This window comes from Eschrichtius robustus, chromosome X, assembly GCF_028021215.1.
Source record: "Eschrichtius robustus isolate mEscRob2 chromosome X, mEscRob2.pri, whole genome shotgun sequence".
Lineage (NCBI taxonomy): Eukaryota > Metazoa > Chordata > Mammalia > Artiodactyla > Eschrichtiidae > Eschrichtius > Eschrichtius robustus.
Window position 1 is genome coordinate 16513655 of NC_090845.1, and position 22089 is coordinate 16535743.

Below are 22089 nucleotides of genomic sequence, written 5' to 3' on the forward strand. Positions count from 1 at the left end.
GTAATTAAAAAGAAATCCTTGGTCCTGTGCAGCAGACTTTACAGCCTAGTGGGAATTCATTCATCTTAAGTCACACAAATAGATGTAAAATTCCAACTCGGTTAAGCGCAGCAAAGGGGATGTGTGTCACGCTGTGAGGGCATCAAGGAGGGAGGGGAGGGAGGGCTTCCCCGGTGGAGCCGGGGTGGAAGGGAGGTTAAGATGTTACCCAGAGTGAGGGTGCGGCAGGAGGGCATACCTGCTTTGGAGAAGACCACTTTGGCTGCAGTCAGGAGAAATACCGGGAGGGGACTGAGAGTGGCTGCAGAGAGAAAACAGGCTGGGAAGCTAGTACCGGGGTAGAGACTGGCAAGGCTGGCAGCTTAGACAAGGAGGGAGTTGACGGCAGAGCGGAGCGGGAGCAGCAGACGGATTCGAGAGCCGTTCAGGAGACTGAATCAGCAGAGCTTGGTGACGGAACAGATACAGGTGGGAAAGGAAAAAAGAAGGGGCCAAAAGGACGCCTGGGTTGCGGACTCGGGGCTCCGAATGGGTGGTGGTACACAGATTTGTTGGGAAAGATCAAGAGTTTGCTGTTGGGCATGAGAAATTGGGGGTGGTTTTCTCTCATTTTCTCCCTCCTGGTATGGCTCTTGACAAAGAAGCCAAGTTTTCAAGTCAGCTGAGCCAGCTGTTAAGCATTTACCAGCACACCACTGACGGTGAGTGAGAAGCTGGTGAGCTAGGCTGCAGCTGGACTGCAAAGTTTGATAGAACTCTGCATTTTATTCTAGGAGTGACGAAAGCCATGGCAAGTTGTAGGCAGGAGAGCAGTGTAGTCTGGTGCCTGATGTAAGGTTGCTTACTGCTGGGGAGGAGGGGCCAAGAGTGGAAGCAAGGAACTAATCAGGAGGCTAGAGGGGCAGTCCAGGCACGAGATGATGGTGGCCTGGACTCGGGTGGGGGCAGTGGACAGGGACAGAAGTGGGCGGACCGCAGAGAGATTTTAGTGATCTAATTCATTAGGACATTCTCTCACTTTTTGGTGGAGCATGAGGGAACAGAAGAAACCCAAGCTGACTCCTGGGTTACTCCTGGGTTACTGGTTAGACTATGTTTATTAATATGGCCTTAATTTTTACAACTTAATAAAATCTCAAACATATAGGAAAGCAGAGAGAACAATATAACCAATATCCATCACTCAGATCCAACAAATGAAAGCATTCCACCATGAAGGAACGGTACAAATGCCTTCCTTTTTTAAAAAAGAAATAAAATGTTACAGATAAAGTTGAAGGCTTTTTCTCCTTTATTAATGTGGTAAGTTACATTAATAGATTTTCTTAAAGAAAATTTCCTTGTGTTACTGAGATAAACTTTACTTGATTATGCTGTATTTTTAATACATTGCTGGCTTCATTTTATTAATAATTTACTTTATATTTTTGCATCAATATTCCTAAGTGAATTTCCTCCATAAGTAATATTTCTCATTATGTCTTGTTTGACTATGGTATCTTGGGATATTAGCCACATAAAAGGAGTTGGTAGTTATCCCTCTTTATCTTTTATCTGAAACAGTTTATTTAAGATAGGGGTTATCTGTTAATCTCTCGCCCCTCTCTCACTCCATTGTAGTCACCATGCAAAAACCCGAGCTCTGGTTAAATCTGACTCTTTGCCTACCGCTGGGGGTGCACCTGCGCAGCTGGAAAAAAACACACAGCCATACTGGTTGAACTTGCTTGACATTAATGACCCTTAATGCTGTCCAACAATCATACTAGAAATCCCTGGACCATCCATTCCCTTCTTCTCCTAAAGGACCATTTCAAACCTTCTCCCCTCTCCCCTCTCCTCAAACCTCTGATAACTCCTCTCCAACTCCTCTCCAACTTCACTCTCGGCTAATGACGGTGCCTTGTGTTTCACTGAGAAAGTAGAAACAATCAAAAGAGAACACTGAGCCCGCGTACCCTGCCTTCCCTCTTGTTTTGATGGATAAACTATCTCTGCTCCAGTAATTCCCACTCTCACTCTTGCATTATCAGTTTTTCCCTATCTACTGGATCATTTCTACCAGATATATAATTTCTCACATAAACCCCTCTCAAGCTCACATCTCCACCCAACCACTGCTCTCCTTTACAGCAGACTCTTCAAAAGAATCGTTTCAACGCAATCTTTAGCTCTTGTTCTTCCCTTCTCTCTTGAGCTCACCTCAACCAATTTCTGCCTCTAATACTCACATAAACTGCATGACAAGATCACCAACAACTTCCACACTGCTAAATCTAATGGTCACTTCTCAGTCTTGTTGCTACTTGTCTTTGACCCATTATTAGTCTTTCCCCCATCTGATACTCCTCCTTGAATCACTTTCCTCACTTGGCTTCTAGGATGACAACCACCTTTGGCTGGTTTTCCTACTTCCTCATCTGCTGTTTCTCAGTCTCCCTTGGTGGTTCCTCCTCATCTTCCGGAGCTCTCCATTTTTGGAAAGCTCCTCTTTAAATGTCATCTCTTCTCTGTTTAACTCACTCCTGTGATCTCATCCAGTCTCATTATCTTTCATTACATATATGTGTACCAACAGCTCCAAGATTTTCATCTCCAGTCCTAACCTCTCCCCTGACTTCTAGACTCATATATTCAACTGCCTATTTACCATTTCCACTTGGATGTCTAATGGGCACCTCGAAATTAATAAAACTCCTTATCTTCCCCCAGAAGCTTGCTCCTCCACAATCTTCCCCATCTCAGTAAAAGGCAATTCCATCCTACCAGTTGCTCAAGCCAAAATTCTTGGAGTCATTCTTGACTTTTCGTTTTTCCATACGTCATACACTCAATCCACCAGTAAAACTTGTCTCTATCTCTGAAATTTTCCCCAAACTCAACCATTCCTATCTGTCTCCACTACAACCACCCTTGTCTGAGCCATCATGCTCCAGCTTCCTAACTGGTCACCCTGTTTTGCATCTTGACACCTTATATTCCATGCAGCCGGGGGAGTGATTCTTTTCAAATATCATTCAGATGATGCCACTCATCTGCTCAAAGTCCTCTCATGGCTTCCCTTCCCACTCAGAATAAGAGCCAAATTCCTTAGCCTTCAAAGATGAATGAATAAATAAACCTCTAAATGTTCCTTGGTCCTAGTCTATAAACTCATCTTGGACTAGGATTTTTTTTCACTCATTCAATTTTCTTTAATGGTTATAGCCTAATTAGGATATAATTTTTTCTTGCTTTACATTGGTAACATTTATCTAGAAAACTGTCATTTACGTTTTCAAATTTACTGCCCAAAATTGTTCATAGTATTTTTCCATTTTCTCCTAATATTATTTGTCCCTTTTCCCATCCCTCCATCAACAACCCTGATAGAAGTTTGCCTTTTTATTAGTCTTTTTAAAAAACTAGCTTCTGATTTTGTCAATCTTTATTACTTGTTTTATATTACATTAATTGTTGGTCTTGTCTTTATTATTTCCTTTCATCTATTTCCTTGGGTACACTCTGTTGTCCTTTTCTCAACTTGAGTTCATTAATTTGTAAATCTTTCTTCTTTTCTAATATATACATTTCAGGATATAAACTTCTCTTCACATCCCACTTTAGCTATATTCCATAAATTGGTATTTGGAATGCCTTTGTTTTTATTCAGTTCTAAATATTTCATAATTTCCATTATAATTTCTTTTTAGATCCATGACATCGTGTGTGTACATATATATATATATATGCATATATTCATGACATACATATCCATTATCTGTTTAAATATATTTAGATATATATATTTAGTAGGATTCCAAACATATTTGGGGGGGGGGTGGCTTTAGCAGTCATTGTTTATTGCTCTCTAATTTTCTTGCATTTTGGTCAAAAAATGTGGTATGCATAAAGTTGATTCTTCAGTATTTTTTGAGGTTTCCTTTATACCCTAATTTGTCATCAATTTTTGAAAAATATACTTTGCAAGGTTGAAACAAATAAGTATTTTCTACTGGTTGGGCACAGAATTCTACGTATGTATACTTGATCAAGTTTGTTTCCTATGGAAGTGTTCAAATTTTCTATGTCCTAATTATTTCTCTGCTTTATTAGTATCTGAGAGAAGGCTATTTAAAAACTCCCACTATGGTTATGGATTTGTTAACAATTAGGTCAAGTTTTGCTTTATACATTTTGAAGCTATGTTGTTAGTATTCTGTGGGTTTAAAATTGCTCTATTTTTTTTGGTGAATTATCCTTTTATCATCTAGTAATAACATTTCTTAATCCCTAATAGTAGAATTCTTTTAAATTTCAAAAGCTTATCTGCCTGATGTTAGTATCAATATAATTACACCAACTTATTTTTGGTTAGCATTTGCCTAGTATATCTTGTCTGATTACTTTCAACCTTTTGGTATCCTCTGTTTTAGCTTTGTCTCTTATAAATCACATATATCTTTAAAATTTTTTAAAAATTAATTTCCATTATCTGGTTAATTTAAAATTTTACATCTATTGTGATTGCTTTTTTATTAGTCTTTTTAAAAAACTGGCTTTTGGTTTTGTCAATCTTTATTATTTAGCAGTAAGTACATTTGGCAAATGACTAATGGAAAAAATTGTCTTTCACAGACACAGGAAAAGGAAGTAGTTGAGATGCTAGCTGATATGAACAAAGTATTGCCTCTAACAAATGAATAATTATGAGTTTGATATATTTAACACTGAATGATTTCTAACAAGTGAAATCAATGTAAGTTGATCTCAGCTTAAAAAGCTCAACATCACTAATCATCAGAGAAATGCAAATCAAAACCACAATGAGATACCACCTCACACCTGTCCGAATGGCTACCAAAAAGAGCACAAATAACATGTTGGTGAGGATGTGGAGAAAAGGGAACCCTAGCACACTGTTGGTTGGAATGTAAATTGGTGCGGCCACTACAGAAAAGAGTATGGACCTCAAAAAACTAAAATCAGAACTACCATATGATCCAGCAATTCCACTCCTGGGTATATATCCAAAGAAAACAAAAACACTAATTTGAAAAGATACATGCACCCCAATGTCCATAGCAGCATTACTTACAATAGCCAAGATATGGAAGCAACCTAAATGTCCATCAACAGATGAATGGATAAAGAAGATGTGGTGTATATATACAATGGAATACTACTCGACCACAAAAAAGAATGAAATTCTGCCATTTGCAACAACATGGATGGACCTAGAGGGTATTAGGCTTAGTGAAATAAGTCAGACAGAGAAAGACAAATACTGTGTTTTATCACTTATATGTGGAATCTAAAAAATAAAGCAAACAAATAAAACAGAAATGGACTCACAGATATGGAGAATAAATTAGTGATTACCAGTGGGGAGAGGGAAGGGGGGAGGGACAAGATAGGGGTAGGGGACTAAGAGGTACAAACTACTATATATAAAATCAAGAAGCTACAAGGATATATTGTACAGCACAGGGAAATACAGCCCTTATTTTATAATAACTTTCAATGGAATATAATCTATAAAACTATTGAATCACCAAGTTATATACCTGAAACTAATATGGTAAATCAACTATACTTTAAAAAAAACAACAACAAATCAGAAACAGGTCAGCCTTGTACCAGCTGACAATGAAAACTGCCTCATAAACATCTGCACCTATCTACAGGAGACGGGAAATACAGTATAAACTTTAGAAACCACTCATTCAGAGTCCAGCTCATTCATTTTTTATTGTGGTAAAATATGCATAACATAAAATTGCTCATTCATTCTTACACAGTGGATAGGTGACCTGCCTAAGATCGCTCAGAAAAGATGACCAGGCCCTAAATGGGTTAGGGCTCTACGACTGTGAAAACTAGCTGTTGGGGCGGGATGGGTGCGAGGTGGGGGAAAGTGGGAAGGAGTGATTCTGCATGTGCAGACTCACGGGATTTTCCAACAGAACCGTACTTGGAGTGTTCTGGTTAACCAGAAAAGCTTGACTATGCAGTCAGGAAGGGGAAAACAGGGCAAACATGAGGGCTTCTCACCAACTACCCCCGAAATAAATACAACTAAAGGCTCAGACAACTTTTTTTTAATCATTAAAATGTTGGAGAGGAAAGTCCAATGCTGCAGACTTGCTTTCATGGGAAGACAGTTCTTTTGCTCCTGAGGGAAGGTAAGCTTGGATCAATAGCTGGGTCATTAGGATGGCTCAGAGCCTGCAGAACATATTTTATCAACAAGGACTTAAGGGTACTTTTCATGTGCCTGGAGCACTGCTTGATGCAAAAGGAATGAAACTGATGAGGTCTCTGTGCTTAAGGATCTCACAGAATCCATGCGGAGACATAATTATGTTCAAAGACCAGAAATCAATTAGTAGCTGTATCAAGGCCTTCAGGAAAAAGAGCATCCTGGGCCAGGGTGGTGAGGTGAGGACTTGTGGCCTGGATATGTGTGGCCTATATCAAAATCATACCACCACCAACAGCATTCACTATTTGCTAACTGCCTACTGGCGGGGGGGGGAGGCAGGCAACATACTGGGCAGTAATCACAGGTGTTTATATCCCCATTTTACAGATAAGGGCATAGACTCAGAAAGGCTGGGAAATGGTTACACCTGTAGTTGAAGGAGGAGCTAGAGATTCAAACCCAGGTGTGACACAAGAACCAAGCTTGATCAGTTCTCCTTAAAGCCCCTTCCATCACAGTAATGAAGGGCAAGGATTTTCAACTTGGATTTTTAAAACACTTTGTAGAAGTAATTATAATATATTCCAAAGAGGAAGGCAAAAAAAAAAAAAATCACCCTCATTTGCCTGCCTACTTCTTCTTCAGTTCTTAGCTTGAACATCGTCTCTTCCAGGACTCCTCCCTGCTTCCCAAACTGGGCTAAGCTCCCAAAATAAGAACCACAGTCCTTCATGTGCAATTTCAAAAGCCAATATGCTCTGAAAATTTAAAGTGTTTTCATAATTTTGCAGCAAGCTCGTTTGGTGGCAAAAGGTGACCTGAACTGATGTGAAACTACTTTCAGTCTTTACTTTTCCTACTCAGTGTGAATCTTCTTACTCCAATGTGGAAAATAATAATGTGTTTGATTAAGGGTGCTGCCTAGACTTCACTGCAGTTACTAGAGAATATATATATATATTACCTTCCTAAAATCCAAACATTGCTGACTTGCAAACCACATCTGACCCCAGGAGTTTCAGACAACGGACTCTGGACCTATTCCCTACGCATAAATCTCACTGCACTACAAGTATTTATTCTTCTTTGTAGGCCCAGCACCTGACAGAGTGCCTTGCACATAACAGGTACACCATAAATATTTCCTGAATGAAGAAACAAAGCTGTGAAATTGGCTATAGGGAAAAGGGTCAGTGGCTTGGGAGTGACCATGGCTCCCAACTTGAAGGCCAGGCCTCTACCCTGGAAGGCCACTTCCTTCTCTGACATGGAGGTCCTATAAATAATTGCTGTTGATTGAGGGCAAACAACATAGCTGTTGTCTTCATTAGGAATAAAAATAGTCCAGTGGTCTTACATGATGGGCCCAGATATAACTTTAGCCGGGTAATACAAAACAGGAGACATTCCATACCTCAGACCACATGGGCAGCTTCGAAGATCCCCTCCAACTTGGGAGAAGACCTGCTACCTGCAGTAACCTTTCTGGCCTGCAGTTTTCTCATCTGTAAAATAGCAACCAGAGTAAGCCCTAAGACCCTCACAGGTGGGTCTCTAACAAGATAATTCAAGGGCAGAATAGCAGCAGTCGCCACACAGGCCGGAGTGGGATTCACACCTCAGGAGTTTCTTCAGTCCTATCTACTGTCCTCGCAGTCCAGAGCTCACCATCCTCATTCAGTGTGCTCTGTCCAACCTACACACACCTCCTTCCATCCAAAAGACGCAGAGTCAATGCAGAAAGACGCATTTTGTACCCAGGGCACCCAGGGGGCTCCTTCTATCTTCGATCCCAAACAGTGGTCAAAGAATCCTGTGAAGTGTAGCCGCACAGCCCTTAGGTCCCCTGGCTCGTAAAGTGGACGGGGTGGGAATGGGGGTGGGGAGAAACCATCGGCCAGCAAGGACTGGATTTAAAGAGGAAACCTCTTAACTGCAAAGTCTCAGGACACGAGAGGGGACTGGGTAGGAGAATAAGTGCCTCGAGATGGCAGTTCGGGGTGGTCCCTTCTTACCTGGTAACACAGGATTGTTTGCTGCACCAGCCGCGCGTATCCGTCTAAGCGGACCCCGGAATTGCTCCTGCTCCTCATCTCCGCGTTGCTCCGGGGCCTCGGCGTCCGACCTGCTGCAGGGAGGTGGGACGCCCGGGCTGCGGCCGCCGAGCGGGCCCGGTTCCCAAGCACTCACAGCCTCGGTCAGTTCTCGAGATGGAGCCCGGCGTTACAAGGTAGGGACTATTTAAAATGACAGAACCAAACTATGATTGGAAAGCAAGCCAACTAGAGTTTCTTACTGCTGAAAGGCGCGGGGGCGGCGATAGGGGCTGGCGCTATGGCTGCCCCGCCTTGACCAGGCCCGTAGCGCTCCCGACGCTCGCGGGTCTCTGGCGGCCCCGCGGGAGAAGTGGGGAACTGAGTTCCGGGCGTGGGGCGACGACGCCCCCGCCGAGCCTTTTTTGTCTTCGCGCTGTCGTGAGGCGGCCTCGGGGCGGGCCGCGAACTCTATCCGACCCGCCTGCCGCAGCCCACTCGCAGCCCAGTCCCCGGCCGCGCCCCCGCCGCGGAACGGAACCCTCCGAGTCGCGGCCAGTGGGGGAAGGAAAACGAGGTGGCCCGCGAGAACAGCGGGGAACTTGGCTCCGGGAGGGAACGTTCGCGTCTCTGAGCCCCTTACCTCCCCGCCGGCCGCCGACCTCAGCGGGGGCTGTTGAAACAGGTCCTTCCGTCGCGGGCATCTGAACGCCCCGGACCCGCCCCCGGACCCGCCCCCAGCGCGGAGCCGAATCCGCGGAGCCGGGCCTGAGGCCCAGAACACCCCTAACACGCTCTGTCGCTGGCGGCCCCGCCCAGCCCTGAGATGAGCTTACAACCCCATCCCTGGCCCCGCCCTCTAGCCCCGCCCCTAGATCCGCCGCTGCGGGGCAAAAAGCTCGGAGTTGGGGAGATAAAGGACTGGCCCCGGGCGGGGGACAAGGCTACCTTCCCAAGCGGCCGTGGGGAGGGCGCCGGGATGGGCTGCCAACTTCACCAGAGGTGGGAGATATAGGTCCGCCCACTGCGGCTGCTTGGGCGCCCCTCCGCGGGCCATAATAGTAGCTCTGCCCGCGCCCACGAGCGGAAGTAGAGTAGTGGGGCCCGGGGGGAAGAGGAGAGGGGGCGACTGGGGCAGAGCAGGGTCCCCCAGCTGACCCCCGCGCCTGCGGCCTCGCCACTAGTCACCTGGGAGAAGCTCACCGGACCTGGCCTGCAGTCCATCTCCAGACCTACAACTTGAAACTCGGCATTACAGTTTCTCGTGGCCGATCATTACCCACAGTTTTTACAATCTTCTGCCCACTATTCATTTTCCACCAAAATCTGCTCCCATATTAATTCCAGAGGACAGCTCAGCTAATATCCTTAACTCAAGCCCTTTGCTAGTCTCCATGCATTTACTGTATGCTTGACCCAGTAGGCCTCCTCCTCCTCCTTGCCTATCTGAAGCCTGTCTTTGCTTTAAGGGCCTGCTCGGCTCTTCTCTATTAGCCCTCCCCATTCTCTGAATTCCCATAACAATTTCTTTAGTAAGAACTTAGGTCTTGGAGTCAGTTCAAATTGAGTTCAAATTCCAGTTCTGCCATTTACAAGTGGTGCGAGCTTTGGGATGTTTTAGCTGTTTGATATTCAATGTTCTCATCTGTAAAATGGGGATAATAATAGCACCTACCTCCTAGGGTGACTTTGAACAAGAGGGTGAATATAAAGCACTTAGCACCATGCCTGGCTCATAGAAAAGTACTTCATAAATCATAGCTGGTTCCATCATCATTTGACAACAATGTACTGCCTCATATTGTTTTCACGTGAGGCATGTTTTTCTAACTGGATTGTAAGTTACTCATTGAAACAGTTTTGGTATCTCCTACCGTGCCTGGTACAGTGTTGAGCATGTAGTTGTAGCTCAATTAGTACTGAATGAATGAATGAATGAAAGAAAATAAGTCATGTTCAGCTGGGTCCCCTATGTATCATCCTTAACTAAGTTCATTTTCAAAATTCCATAACATAAATCTGTGTCACTCGACTAAAGCACCAAACCCACTATCTCACTTACTTTTTGTTTTCTTACTATTGGCTCTTACATAATGCAGCAATCCACATGATGTGCCTCCATGCAAAATTTTCTATGGTCTAGGGGTAAATAAAACTAGACATTATCACCATTAAATCTCTTGGAATGTGAATATGTACTTTTACAGAACTCTCACATATACGGTATCTAAAAGCTGGGATTATTGCTTCCTTTCATTACTGCCTTTGTTCACAGTGAGTTCTTCCTCAAGAGTCCATTTTGCAGCCACGGGGGAAAATAACTGATGACCTTTACATATTACCTGACATTTCCATCCAGGATAGAAACATTTTCAGTCTCTTGATCTCATTCTTTGTAAATTCTGCTACACACATATACCCCTTTTGGTGTACAGCCAGCCTACATTCTTAGGCTTTGGTCTATGCTTTAATGTATATTATCATATAAGCTGTATTTTTCAATAAGCTTGAAATTCAGGGATAAAACCAAAAAGAAGGAAGGCTATTACTTTTTAGCTTTTAAATCTCCAAGCAAATTTCAGTGATTCTTTTTGGACTACAAGCTGTGCTATATAAAAATCAGACTCATATCTTAGAATTCTATGTCCCTGAGATATAAAACCTCCATATCTTGGTCCCTATATCCATGAAGCTGTTCTCTGGTTATGTCCCAATAGAAACCCATCTCCGAGTCATTTCTCAAATATTTGTTAAGAATCAGATATGGAATGTGATGGGGCATGCTGTTGTTTCTGAAGCTGATTCATGAGCTTTATAAAGATGAAAGCCTGAAACCAGACCCTGAGGTAGCACCATGTATAACTTCTCTGACCCCAACCAGAGGGTCTGCCCCTTGTCCTGCCATGGGGGGCTTCTGCCAAGGAAGTTCCCAGGGAGCCACATGTCAGCATCCAAGGTGGAAACCAACAAATGTTTCTCTTGGAGGGTTCAGGTCTTTGACTCTAAAGAAAAGCACTCCATCTTTGACACAGAAGAGAGGGTCCGTTCTGAATCAATTTGCTGAAAATAGCCAATTTGCCAAATTATTTCTCTGACAATTTAATTTTAGTTGACTGGAGATCATTTTGGTTTTTATCACAATATTTTAAAGAATGCTGAATGTATCTCTGCTCCAGCTTCCTGCAGCTAGTTTGAGACTGAGAGATAAAGAGAGAAACACCAGGGAGCATAAGATTTCTTCACAGCGAGGTATATATCTATAAATATTTTATTTTATTTTTTTTTTATTTATTTATTTTGGACTGCATTGGGTCTTCGTCACTGCGCGCAGGCTTTCTCTAGTTGTGGTGAGTGGGGGCTACTCTTCATTGCGGTGCGCGGGCTTCTCATTGTGGTGGCTTCTCTTGTTGCAGAGCACGGGCTCTAGGCGCTTGGGCTTCAGTAGTTGTGGCTCGCGGGCTCTGGAGTGTAGGCTCGGTAGTTGTGGCGCATGGGCTTAGTTGCTCCGTGGCATGTGGGATCTTCCCGGACCAGGGCTCGAACCCATGTCCCCTGCATTGGCAGGCGGATTCTCAACCACTGCGCCACCAGGGAAGTCCTATAAATATATTTAAAAGAACACATTCTGGAAGAATGTATTCAATTTTTTGTCCACCCCAACTTTTTGATGCTGTACCTACAGACTGAGGCGAAAAGAAAAAAGGATATACTGCTAAGAATTCTTCCCGTTCGAGACGATGTTCTTATGTCCACTCAGTCTTGTCTTTCTCCTGTCCGTCCTTCAGACTCCAACCGCAGTAGCTAGGAGCTGAAGCAGAGACAAACTCAACAGTCCTTAAAATGCTCTTATGGAGACAAAGTGACAACGCGCTAGTCCATTTGATAAATTGCTTGTTCAGGAAATTAGCTCTTTGTGGAAATGACCTTCAACAAACTAACCTGCCTCCTAGGTGACCTCGTTAGACACAATCCAGTATCTCCAATGAAGACATTTCACCCTTTTTACTGAGAACAATCATGATGCTGTTCATTGAACTTAACAGAGTTACTTTGTGGGATTAATGAATGCAGTGTTTTGGGGAAAAAACAAAACGAAACAAAACAAATTCTCGAATGTTCTGTGAAAATACTCATTCAAATACTGGCCACTGTTGTGATACTCCTTGCCTCCTCATATTGCCACCACCTTTGTCTCCTTCAGTAGGGTCTCAGATTGTGGGACCAATTTGAAAGCCAAAGGAGGATGCTTCTCAGGAACATTCTCTCTGTCCTGCCCCTTATCTGTCTGAAGTAAAAATACAGACGAGAATTTGGCTTAAGGACTGTAGCCAGACACAAAACACAGTAGGAAAAATAAGGGGTGGGAGGCAGGACCTAAAGGTTGTCAGACATTGTGTATCCTTTTGTGTACACTTTGTTTACATAATGCTTTGGGAGATTTGGTTTCTGATATCTCACCCCCAAATCTAGAGTATCTCACCACCTCTCTCATCAAATTAGTACTCAACATCTTTGAGGCAACTGAGCTTCGTGGAAGGAGAGATTGCTCAGAGACCTCTTGTAGAGTTGAGGCCAGCTTTCCCCATTTGTGGCTCCTATATGCTAATCAGCTCCCCAGAAACCCCAATTCCGATCCTCACCTTCTTGAAATCCTACTGTTTGATGCTGAGGAAGCAGACACTTGGAGGGGATCCAAATCTGGGGCTTGTGTGAGCCAATGGCAATGTGCGTTAAAGAGATAATCTTGAAAGAGCAAGAGGAAAATGAAAAAGAGACCTCAGAAAGCAATCTCGGGAGGCAGGACAATCCTTGCTCTGACTTCACGGTCACAGCGTGCCTGCTGTCTGCCAAAGGATGCTACTGTCGAGTTGCCTTCATCAGGGTGGTCCTACCGCTTCCAAGCTCCACCACCAGGGAAAGAGATCACAAATGTTTTCCTTTTGTGAAAGTTCTCAAACTTAAAGGACTTAACTGCGAATTTATTTTGGCAATTTTAACATTTTTGTCAATTTTAACGTATAAATACAAGACAGTTAAATAAATCGGAGAAGAAATATTGCAAAGACAAATCAGCACTCACAGAAGTGTATTACATTATTACTGTGGTTAGTCTGGGATACAACATTCACTTGAAATATATGCAAGGGAACCTTAGTGAAAGACCTAACTAAAGGTTTTTGAAATGTTCCTAATAAGGACATACTTGAGGCACTGCTCAAGCAGTTGTAGGTAGGAAGCAAGATAGACTCGCTATGACTAGGAGCAATCAGGGTTTGATACATATGGAAACAATAGCATTGCAGGATAGTTCACTGTTCCCAATAGCTGCTCCCCCTTGTCACTATACACTCATCAAGACAATTCTTTTAAAAAAATAATTATAGCTCTGGCTGGGCCAGAGTGTACCAGTCATAGCAATCAACAAAGTACCATGCAGTTGCTTTTTAAAGAACAGCAATACGATTTTTTTAAATGTACATCTCTTTTAAAAAGTAATCCTACTCTACTCCCCTTTTCTGAAAGGCTCTGGGGATTTGAGAAGTGGCAGTGTGTGTATCTCTTCCACATTCACGATTTTTCTACCATATGGTCTAGATTACAGTTCCTTCCCTCTCTGTGACCAAGGTATTAAGCTAAACATCTTGGTGCAGCTTCCATAATCTGATGATTAGGGAAGAGGTCAGGAGATGTGTGTCAGTATTGGATGCTATGTACGGTTGTACAGGTGGTACCCTGAACAACGGTGCACCCAAGAGGGTGAGTGGGGCTAAAATATGGCCCTCATTCTGTTTGCCAAATCATGAGCCCATGGGGCTGTGTCTGCCCAGTGGCGGCACCTTTTTCTAACTCACTCCAAGGCACTGTATGAGCTAACTGTGGCACTATCTGCTTACATTTTTCCAGTCTGGCTGGCGTCATTATTTCTTGATTTCAGTGAAGTTCCTGTATTTCACATCCCATATAATCTCCAAAAGGAGCTTTAGAGTTCACTGAATCAGCAAGGATTTTCTGAATTATCACATTAGACACAACAACACAACCGTGATTCTACAAAGAAAGAAATTTACACAGTAGAAAATAAATACCAAAAATGTAGAAGTAAGATTTTTGACATGTGGGTCACTAGAATTTAGCTTATTTACAACAAAGGCATGCACAACGAAACTCACCAACAGGCTGAAGTCAACAGTGGCTTTATATAATGTTATCAAAGATAACTTAGCATCTTTAACTGGGGCTGGAAATGAACTACTTTGATTTTTTTAAAAACGAGTCTTATTCTTAGTGTGTTGTTTAAAACCAGTCTTCTTTTAAAATGAAGGATAAAAAACCAAATCACAAATGTCTAAGAACCATGGTATAATGTCTTGGTTTCCTGTTCCAATAGCAACCATTGCCCTCAATTAGCTTATGCTCCTCCAGAAGTTGCTGAGTATAAAATTAGTTGATTTTCATACAACTCACATTGTGTAAAAAGTAAGATTGGACATTTTCACACTGTCAAGCAACATGCTTTGATTTTAGGAAAAGGAATCACATTTGCTCAATAAAGTGTAAGCTTCCCCGCTTTGAAGTCCTTCTTAGAGCGATACGGTTTTTACCATTGCAGGAATCTTCTTTCTCATTAAACATGTGCTGTTTTCCAGTGAAATCATGGAGGCACACATCTCCATTCTGAAGGCTGAAAGAAAAACCATTCTTCTCTGTAGAAGCATTCGCTGTATGAGGAAAAACAAAATCAGCGTCATGAAGTATCCACAGAAAGCATTTTCAAAATAAACAAACGTCACTTTATTCTTAAGTATGCACATGTAGAGCATGTCTTTTTTTAAAAAAAATAGGTCTGATATATTGTCATATTTTATTTACTTTTCATTCCTTTCCTAAGACCACTCAAAGTAGGCAAAACAAATTGGAGAATGATTCAGAAACCAGCTCTCTACGGCAGCTTTTTTAAAATGAAACGGTCAAAATATGAAGCAAAGCAATGTTTTTGATTTTAAAAGGCCCATTTCCTAACTCTGGTTGAACATATATTGCCTTCAAGTAGTAGCGTATGTGTAATATAACTTAAGGTAATATTCTGGTCTCTCCCAAAGGTTAACAGAGATCCCTCACAAGGTTCTCGGTTCCCTAAGATTCCTATAAAGTAAAACTTTGTACCAGAGAAACCCAGAGTGACAACAGTCCTGGCAAGAAAACAAATCATCTCTCATACACTAAACCAGCCCCTCTGACTAAATCAGGATAAGACTGATTCCCAGGAGGAAACAACAGGGTCCAACCTCAGAGTCCAGGCCAGGGAGCAGGTGGGCCTCCCCAACCCCAGGCAGGCCCTGAATTGTGTGTGTGTGTGCGTGTGTGTGTTGGCGGGGGTGGGGTGGGCACAGCTGCTGAGATCCTCTAGCTCCTTGGCACCATCTTTTTGACCGTTACACCATTTGAAGACAATGTAGAAAGCTGAATAATAAGCCCAATTGTTAGTTCGTGCCATAATTATACTAATAATGATAGTGCTGAGAACTTTATAAGAATTATCTCATTTACTACCCTACGGGATGAGTGCTATTATTATCCCCATTTCACAGACGATGGAACAAAGGTGTCAGAAAGTAAGTGCTTTGCTTAAGGTTACATGGCTCAGAAGCGAAAGAGTCAACATGTGATGTCTCTTCCAAACTGTGAGCTTGGGGCCCTGTGTACTGAGTGAGATGGCTGCTAGCAGCCAGGCGTCCAAGGCATAACTGAAATATGTAGTATTCACCCACACTAGGTGATGGATGTGGCTACCTCAGCTCCATCTCTGCGCACAGAGAAGGGCAAGTGACTGTCTGAGGCTGCTGTTCGGATTTAGGCATTTTGGTTTGAGGACATTCTTGTGCAGGAACAATTTGATCTGGTATAATAAACAAACCGTTAAACTTCCAGCTTCTTTTTCTGTCATCCATCCCAGATCCTGATGTGCAGACTGAGGAGTCAGGGATGTCTATCTGATGTCCAGGTTATGTGGTATTAAACACGTGGCCATTTTGGTGGCCTAAAATGTACCCCACCCTCACTGTCAGCCATGGAAAATAGCTGTGCGAAATCAGCCACGTCAAACGGTTGTACAAAATGTGCTGCCTCCATTCAATCTGATTCTCCGAAGGATGGCAACATATTGGTAGGCTAGGCAAGTGAGGCTTCATCTCTGAGTTCCTTCTAGAATATGGAAAAATCTGGTTTTAAGAGCCCCAAACACTTCTATCCAAAACAGTAGGCTTGACTGATATGTTGTGATGCTTAGGGATTTTTTTTTTAATTTGTATGTATGTATGTATGTATGTATGTATGTATGTATGTATGTATGTATGTATTTATTTATTTATGGATGGCTGTGTCGGGTCCTCGTTTCTGTGCGAGGGCTTTCCCTAGTTGCGGCAAGTGGGGGCCACTGTTCATCGCGGTGCGCGGGCCTCTGATTACCACGGCCTCTCTTGTCGCGGAGCACAGGCTCCAGACGCGCAGGCTCGGCAATTGTGGCTCACGGGCCCAGTCGCTCTGAGGCACGTGGGATCTTCCCAGACCAGGGCCCGAACCCGTGTCCCCTGCATTGGCAGGCAGATTCCCAACCACTGCGCCACCAGGGAAGCCCTCTTAGGGATCTTGATGACTCAGCTCACAGCTCTGATTTCTCTACTTTGAACTCTGTTTCTCCCACTAACTTAGGAATCAGCATTGACTGCCACTGCCTCTACTGTGTTTACCTGCACTGAGTCACTCCCGCTATAGCTACTTGGCATAGAGCCCAGCTCTCCCTCTGGTATCTACAATAAAGAGCTAAGGCCCCATGGCAACTGTTTCTCATCTGATATGGCAATGGTTCTCAACAACCGGCGGGTGGGGGTGTTTTATTCCCCAGGGAACATTTCACAATACTGGAAGATATTTTTAGTTGTCACAGCTGTGGGGGGTGAGCGGCTGGGTGCTACTGGTACCTGGTGGGTGGAGACCAGGGGTGCTGCTAGACACTCTCAAATGCACAGAACAGGCCCCACAACAGAGAGATATCTAGCCCCAAATGTTAACTGTGCCGAGGTTGAGAAACCTTGATTTAGAGGCCTCCTCTTGTATTTTATTTTATTTATTTAAAAAAAGTTTTTTAAATTAATTAGTTTATTTTTGGCTGCATTGGGTCTTCGTTGCTGCGTGTGGGCTTTCTCTATTGCAGCGAGCGGGGGCTACAGTTTGTTGTGGCGTGCGGGCTTCTCATTGCAGTGGCTTCTCTTGTTGTGGAGCACGGGTTCTAGGCGCACGGGCTTCAGTAGTTGTGGCACGAGGGCTCAGTAGTTGTGGCTCGCGGGCTCTAGAGCACAGGCTCAGTAGTTGTGGTGCACGGGCTTAGTTGCTCCGCAGCATGTGGGATCCTCCCGGACCAGGGCTCGAACCCGTGTCCCTGGCATTGGCAGGTGGATTCTTAACCACTGCGCCACCAGGGAAGCCCCTCCTCTTGTATCTTAAAAGTCTATACAAACCAGTAGGACCTCCCATCTTTGGGAGGCTAGAAAATTATCTGGTAAGTATATGAACCTTCTCACAAATTTATCTGAATTTGTCATGCAAATAACTAATATTCTAAAATGATATAAGTAAAGGCAAATTCTCCAGGAAAGGAGAAAGTATACCAGCAGAATTTAAGTTTTTATAAAAATGCAAAAGACATATTAAGAAGCCAAAGAAGAGAGAAACAGATAAGTTTTTATGAGTAATGAACTGCCCAGTCTTATGAAAGAAAGAAAACGTAATGGAAGTTCTAGCTAGAAATGTCAGAATTAATGAGTAAAGGAGGCACAGCAGCAATGATCTGTACATATACTGGAGACATATATAGTCACCAATACAGGTCACAATTCATCTTTCAGTATTTGATATATTCATGGGGATTTGGGCACTGTCACAAGGCAGCCACACTGTGGAAAAGAATGAACAAACATGACAAGCAAAAAATAGGAAGGTTTAAAAGTGTTGAAGATGTGTATAATTATAGATATACTAAAAAATTGATATAGTCTTACTGACTATTTTAGGTACTGCTTGCACAGAAATAGCATAGGACTGAAGTCTTTGGGCAATACTTAAGTCAGGATTTGCCACATTGAAACTTTTAGGTCATCATCAATTCCCATCGTGAAAAATTAAATCTTTAAAAAAAAACAACCCCTCAATCTTAAAAAAAAAACTGCTCTAAAACGAATGAACTTGGATTAATAAACTTTCTCTTTTATAAGGGAACCACATTTTGATCCACTAGTCATACATGTAATTATACACTTCGCTTAGCAAAAATGCCATTAAAGGACAAAAGTGCTTTAATACAACAAACACTAGCTTGAGAAATACTATATTGAGACATACGTACCGTTTCCGCTCGTGAGTCCTGAGCAATCATTATTCACTAGCAGCGTGGTGGACTGGGTAGAATTACTGTTTGACTGTAAGGAATTTGAAGAGCTCGAGACTCCTTGGTTTACAGTCTGCTTCTTTAAACCATTAGTAGCAGTTTTACTCCAGTCTACAGTAGGGTAAGCATTACAGAAAAACAGGGCAGAATGTTGAAACTCAGATGCAGGAGACAGGTCACAGCCTAACTCGTTCTAAGCAACTGATCTCTCGCTTCCAGATCTTACAGAGAATCCCACATTTCACAGGCTGGTGTGATAAAATGTATTTTCATTTAAGACTGTATACATTCGTCCTTTAAATGACTGCCTGGTTAAAAGTAACCTATGTTCTCTGGGAACTAAAGGCCAAGCTAATTTGATTGTGTCTATAAATATCCACTGAATTAGGTAATATTTCAGAGCCAAGGACTGTCTTCACAAGAACACAAATCGACCTGCTGTGATGACTAATGGCTCTTCAATCCAGGCAAATGATGGAACTCTAGGTACTACCATTTTCCAATCTTGTGCAACCAGATCTTTGCAATACCGCAAAGTCTGTATTCATGGGTAATTTTTATGCAAAAGGAATTTAGATTTTCAAAGAGTACTTCGTTTTTCTTATTTTCTTAAAAATGAGCTATTTGCTCTATAACCCAGCAGGGCATAGCTGAAAACAACTTCAAAATAACCAAATGTATGCTAAGGCTTATATATAAAGTCTGGCCCAATAACAAATAAATGAAGTCACTGACAACCAGGACCTGTGGAACAAAGGTTGAGTCAAGACTTAAAAAGTTAGGAAGGTAGATATTAAAAATTTCTTTGGACAAATGGAAAGCATGCACTCAAAAGGAAATGAATTCTAAAAATTTCACTGTTGCTTCGTTCAGGAAGCAGCCAGGCCACTAATTCTATTGCTCACTAAGTTCCCAGATGTGAATAATTGGTTTTTAATTCACTAGGTTTTTTTTCCTAATGTTCACAATGGATATTTTGTGTTGAGCAGGCTCCATTCATTGATTTCCGGATCCGATATTCCTTTGGCATTAATTGCTTTGGATCTTAACTTATACAATCTTTTCCTCAAGCTTTAAGAGAAGGAGAAAAAGTAAGGTAAATCTTTACCAGAATTTTCAGCCAGTCGTAACTTTCCACAACACAGATACCGCCTCCACTGCTTTCTGACATTCTCTTTTGCTACACAGTAAAAGATGAATATGAAAAATCCTATGGGGAGGGGGGAAAAAACATAACACAATGAATTCCAAACTAAGACTTGAATGTCATGAGCTTACTCTGCACAAAAGATAAAATCTTTGGCAGCGGGCTTCCCTGGTGGCGCAGTGGTTGAGAATCTGCCTGCCAGTGCAGGGGACACGGGTTCAAGCCCTGGTCTGGGAAGAGCCCACATGCCGCGGAGCAACTAGGCCCGTGAGCCACAACTACTGAGCCTGCGTGTCTGGAGCCTGTGCTCCGCAACAAGAGAGGCCGCGACAGTGAGAGGCCCGCGCACCGCGATGAAGAGTGGCCCCCGCTCACCGCAACTGGAGAAAGCCCTCGCACAGAAACGAAGACCCAACACAGCCAAAAATAAATAAATAAATAAATAATAATTAAAAAATAAAAAGCTACAGAGGCATACAGTATTTAAAAAAAAAAAAAAAAAAATCTTTGGCAGCCATAGGCAAAATGAAATTTTGCAGATTGAAAATAAAGCCCAAAGTCCTGGGAAAGTTTGCTATCGAAAGGCACCCTGGGAGGACTCTCTTTGTAAGATTAAAAAAATACTTATAAAAAGAATATCACTTCATATGTCCAAAATTAAACTCATTGTCTCACCTCTCACCTCCTGTCATTGGCCTTCCCTATCTTTGGAAATACGAGCCATCTACCCAGGATGCCAGCTCAGACCTAGGCTCTGCCAACTAAAGCATGTTGCTGGCCATCCAGCTCTATAAGGATTGAGTCATGAGCCGCTGCAGTCACTGACCTTCAACACACCCTGAAAGGAGTTCAGGATGGAGATCAGGCATGAGGTGCTCTGTGCTCTGGGAAAACTGGTAGAAAAGGCCTTCGGATAGTTAGGTATTTTCAGGAGAAAATTTTATGAACCCAGTTTCTTGCATCTTCCCACACTTAGGAAAGCACCAAAAGCATTAGCTAAGATATCTGTGCCTTGTGACAAGCAGTAACCTTCTGCCGAGATGTGTGCTTGACTGTACATACCCCTTCTCCAAACTCACACATATGCTGATCTCCCACCTCACCTCTTCAGAGCAGTTCTTCAGAGCTTTCTGAGCGGCTGTCTCCCGGACTATAGTCCCCCAAAGAAAACTGAAACTCACAGCTCTCACATTGTGCTTTTTTTTTTTTTTTTTAATATTTATTTATTTGGCTGTACCAGGGCTTAGTTGCGGCATGTGGGATCTAGTTCCCTGACCAGGGATTGAACCCAGGCCCCCTGCATCGGGAGTGCTGAGTCTTAACCACTGGGCCACCGGGGAAGTCCCTGTGCTATTTCAATTTCAGTCCACAGCTCCTACCTCCCCGTCCCTCCATATGCGTAATCGATTTCCAAGTTCTGTCAAATGCCGTCTCCTCCTTTGTCTCACATCCCTCGCTCCTCCTCTCCAGTCCACAGCCACATCCCTTCCCTGGGCCTTCCCCTCTTCCTCCGAAGCCTGGGGCACTGCAGCCATAGCCTTGTCTACCATCCAGCCTCCCTGTGACAGGCTCAAGGAAATTCTCCAGTGGTGTCCTGGCCACAAAGAGAGCAACACTACAGACCTGAAGAGGCCCTCAGGCTCTGCCTCCACCCCCCACTGCATGCAGGTGCAGGGCTCCCCACACAGTCCCCTCACTACCACTCCCCAAGGCTTTGAACGCAAACAAATATTAGCAGAATGAATGGGCGAATTGAGTTCTCCTTCTCCCCAGCCCCCAATCTATCTACTTTAAAACCTTCATGTTAAAATATCAGGTTTGCTTCTAGTAAGGTACACGTGCCCAGCCTAAAGACTGATATCTCGAGTACTGCACACCTTTGTCCACCTGCCACCCTGGGCAGCTACACTTGGTTGCATTAGGGGAGAGATCAAAACGGGGGTACCCAAGGCCCAAATCAGAACCTGTACACATCTCTCCTTTTATCAACCCCAAAGCCCTGTGAATTAGGCTTTAGTTCCCTTTTATAAATGAAACAATACATTCTTTCTGTCCACTCATATTCTAATGAGAAGTCATTCTAGGGAAATGAAAAAGAGGCAGGTTCAGTTTCCACAGTAAATATGTGAGGGTAGGTACCTTGCTTTCATGTTTACGATTAGTGTGATTTGGGCATATATGTTTTCTCTTTAAAATAAGTGTCTCTTACTTTTAGCATGCCATTGTTGGCAAATAAAACTTTTCTAAGTAGTCCAACACCTGGATATACCAGTTCAGGAACTGT

General features: G+C 43.1%; 2 protein-coding genes across 15 annotated transcripts in view; both read right to left on the minus strand.

Annotated features, from left to right (window-relative positions):
- PHKA2 (phosphorylase kinase regulatory subunit alpha 2) overlaps positions 1 to 8961 on the minus strand; it is an 83909-nt gene extending 74948 nt beyond the window's left edge. For 2 of the 5 annotated variants that reach the window (XM_068532406.1, XM_068532404.1), the window contains exon 1: positions 8200 to 8932. In XM_068532406.1, the coding sequence (XP_068388507.1) occupies positions 8200 to 8277 (78 nt within the window). In that variant the 5' untranslated portion in view covers positions 8278 to 8932. Of the gene's footprint in view, positions 1 to 8199 lie in introns of all 5 variants that reach the window. The other 3 variants (XM_068532405.1, XM_068532409.1, XM_068532408.1) reach the window with 3 other exon arrangements.
- Positions 8962 to 13185: 4224 nt separating this feature from the next.
- The window catches only part of ADGRG2 (adhesion G protein-coupled receptor G2), a 144515-nt gene continuing 135611 nt past the window's right edge, over positions 13186 to 22089 (minus strand). For 9 of the 10 annotated variants that reach the window (XM_068532813.1, XM_068532818.1, XM_068532822.1 and 6 more), the window contains 3 exons: positions 19767 to 19868; positions 18617 to 18769; positions 13186 to 14936 (listed from right to left, as the gene is read on the minus strand). In XM_068532813.1, the coding sequence (XP_068388914.1) occupies positions 14752 to 14936; positions 18617 to 18769; positions 19767 to 19868 (440 nt within the window). In that variant the 3' untranslated portion in view covers positions 13186 to 14751. The remainder of the gene's footprint in view (positions 14937 to 18616; positions 18770 to 19766; positions 19869 to 22089) is intronic. The other variant, XM_068532820.1, reaches the window with a different exon arrangement.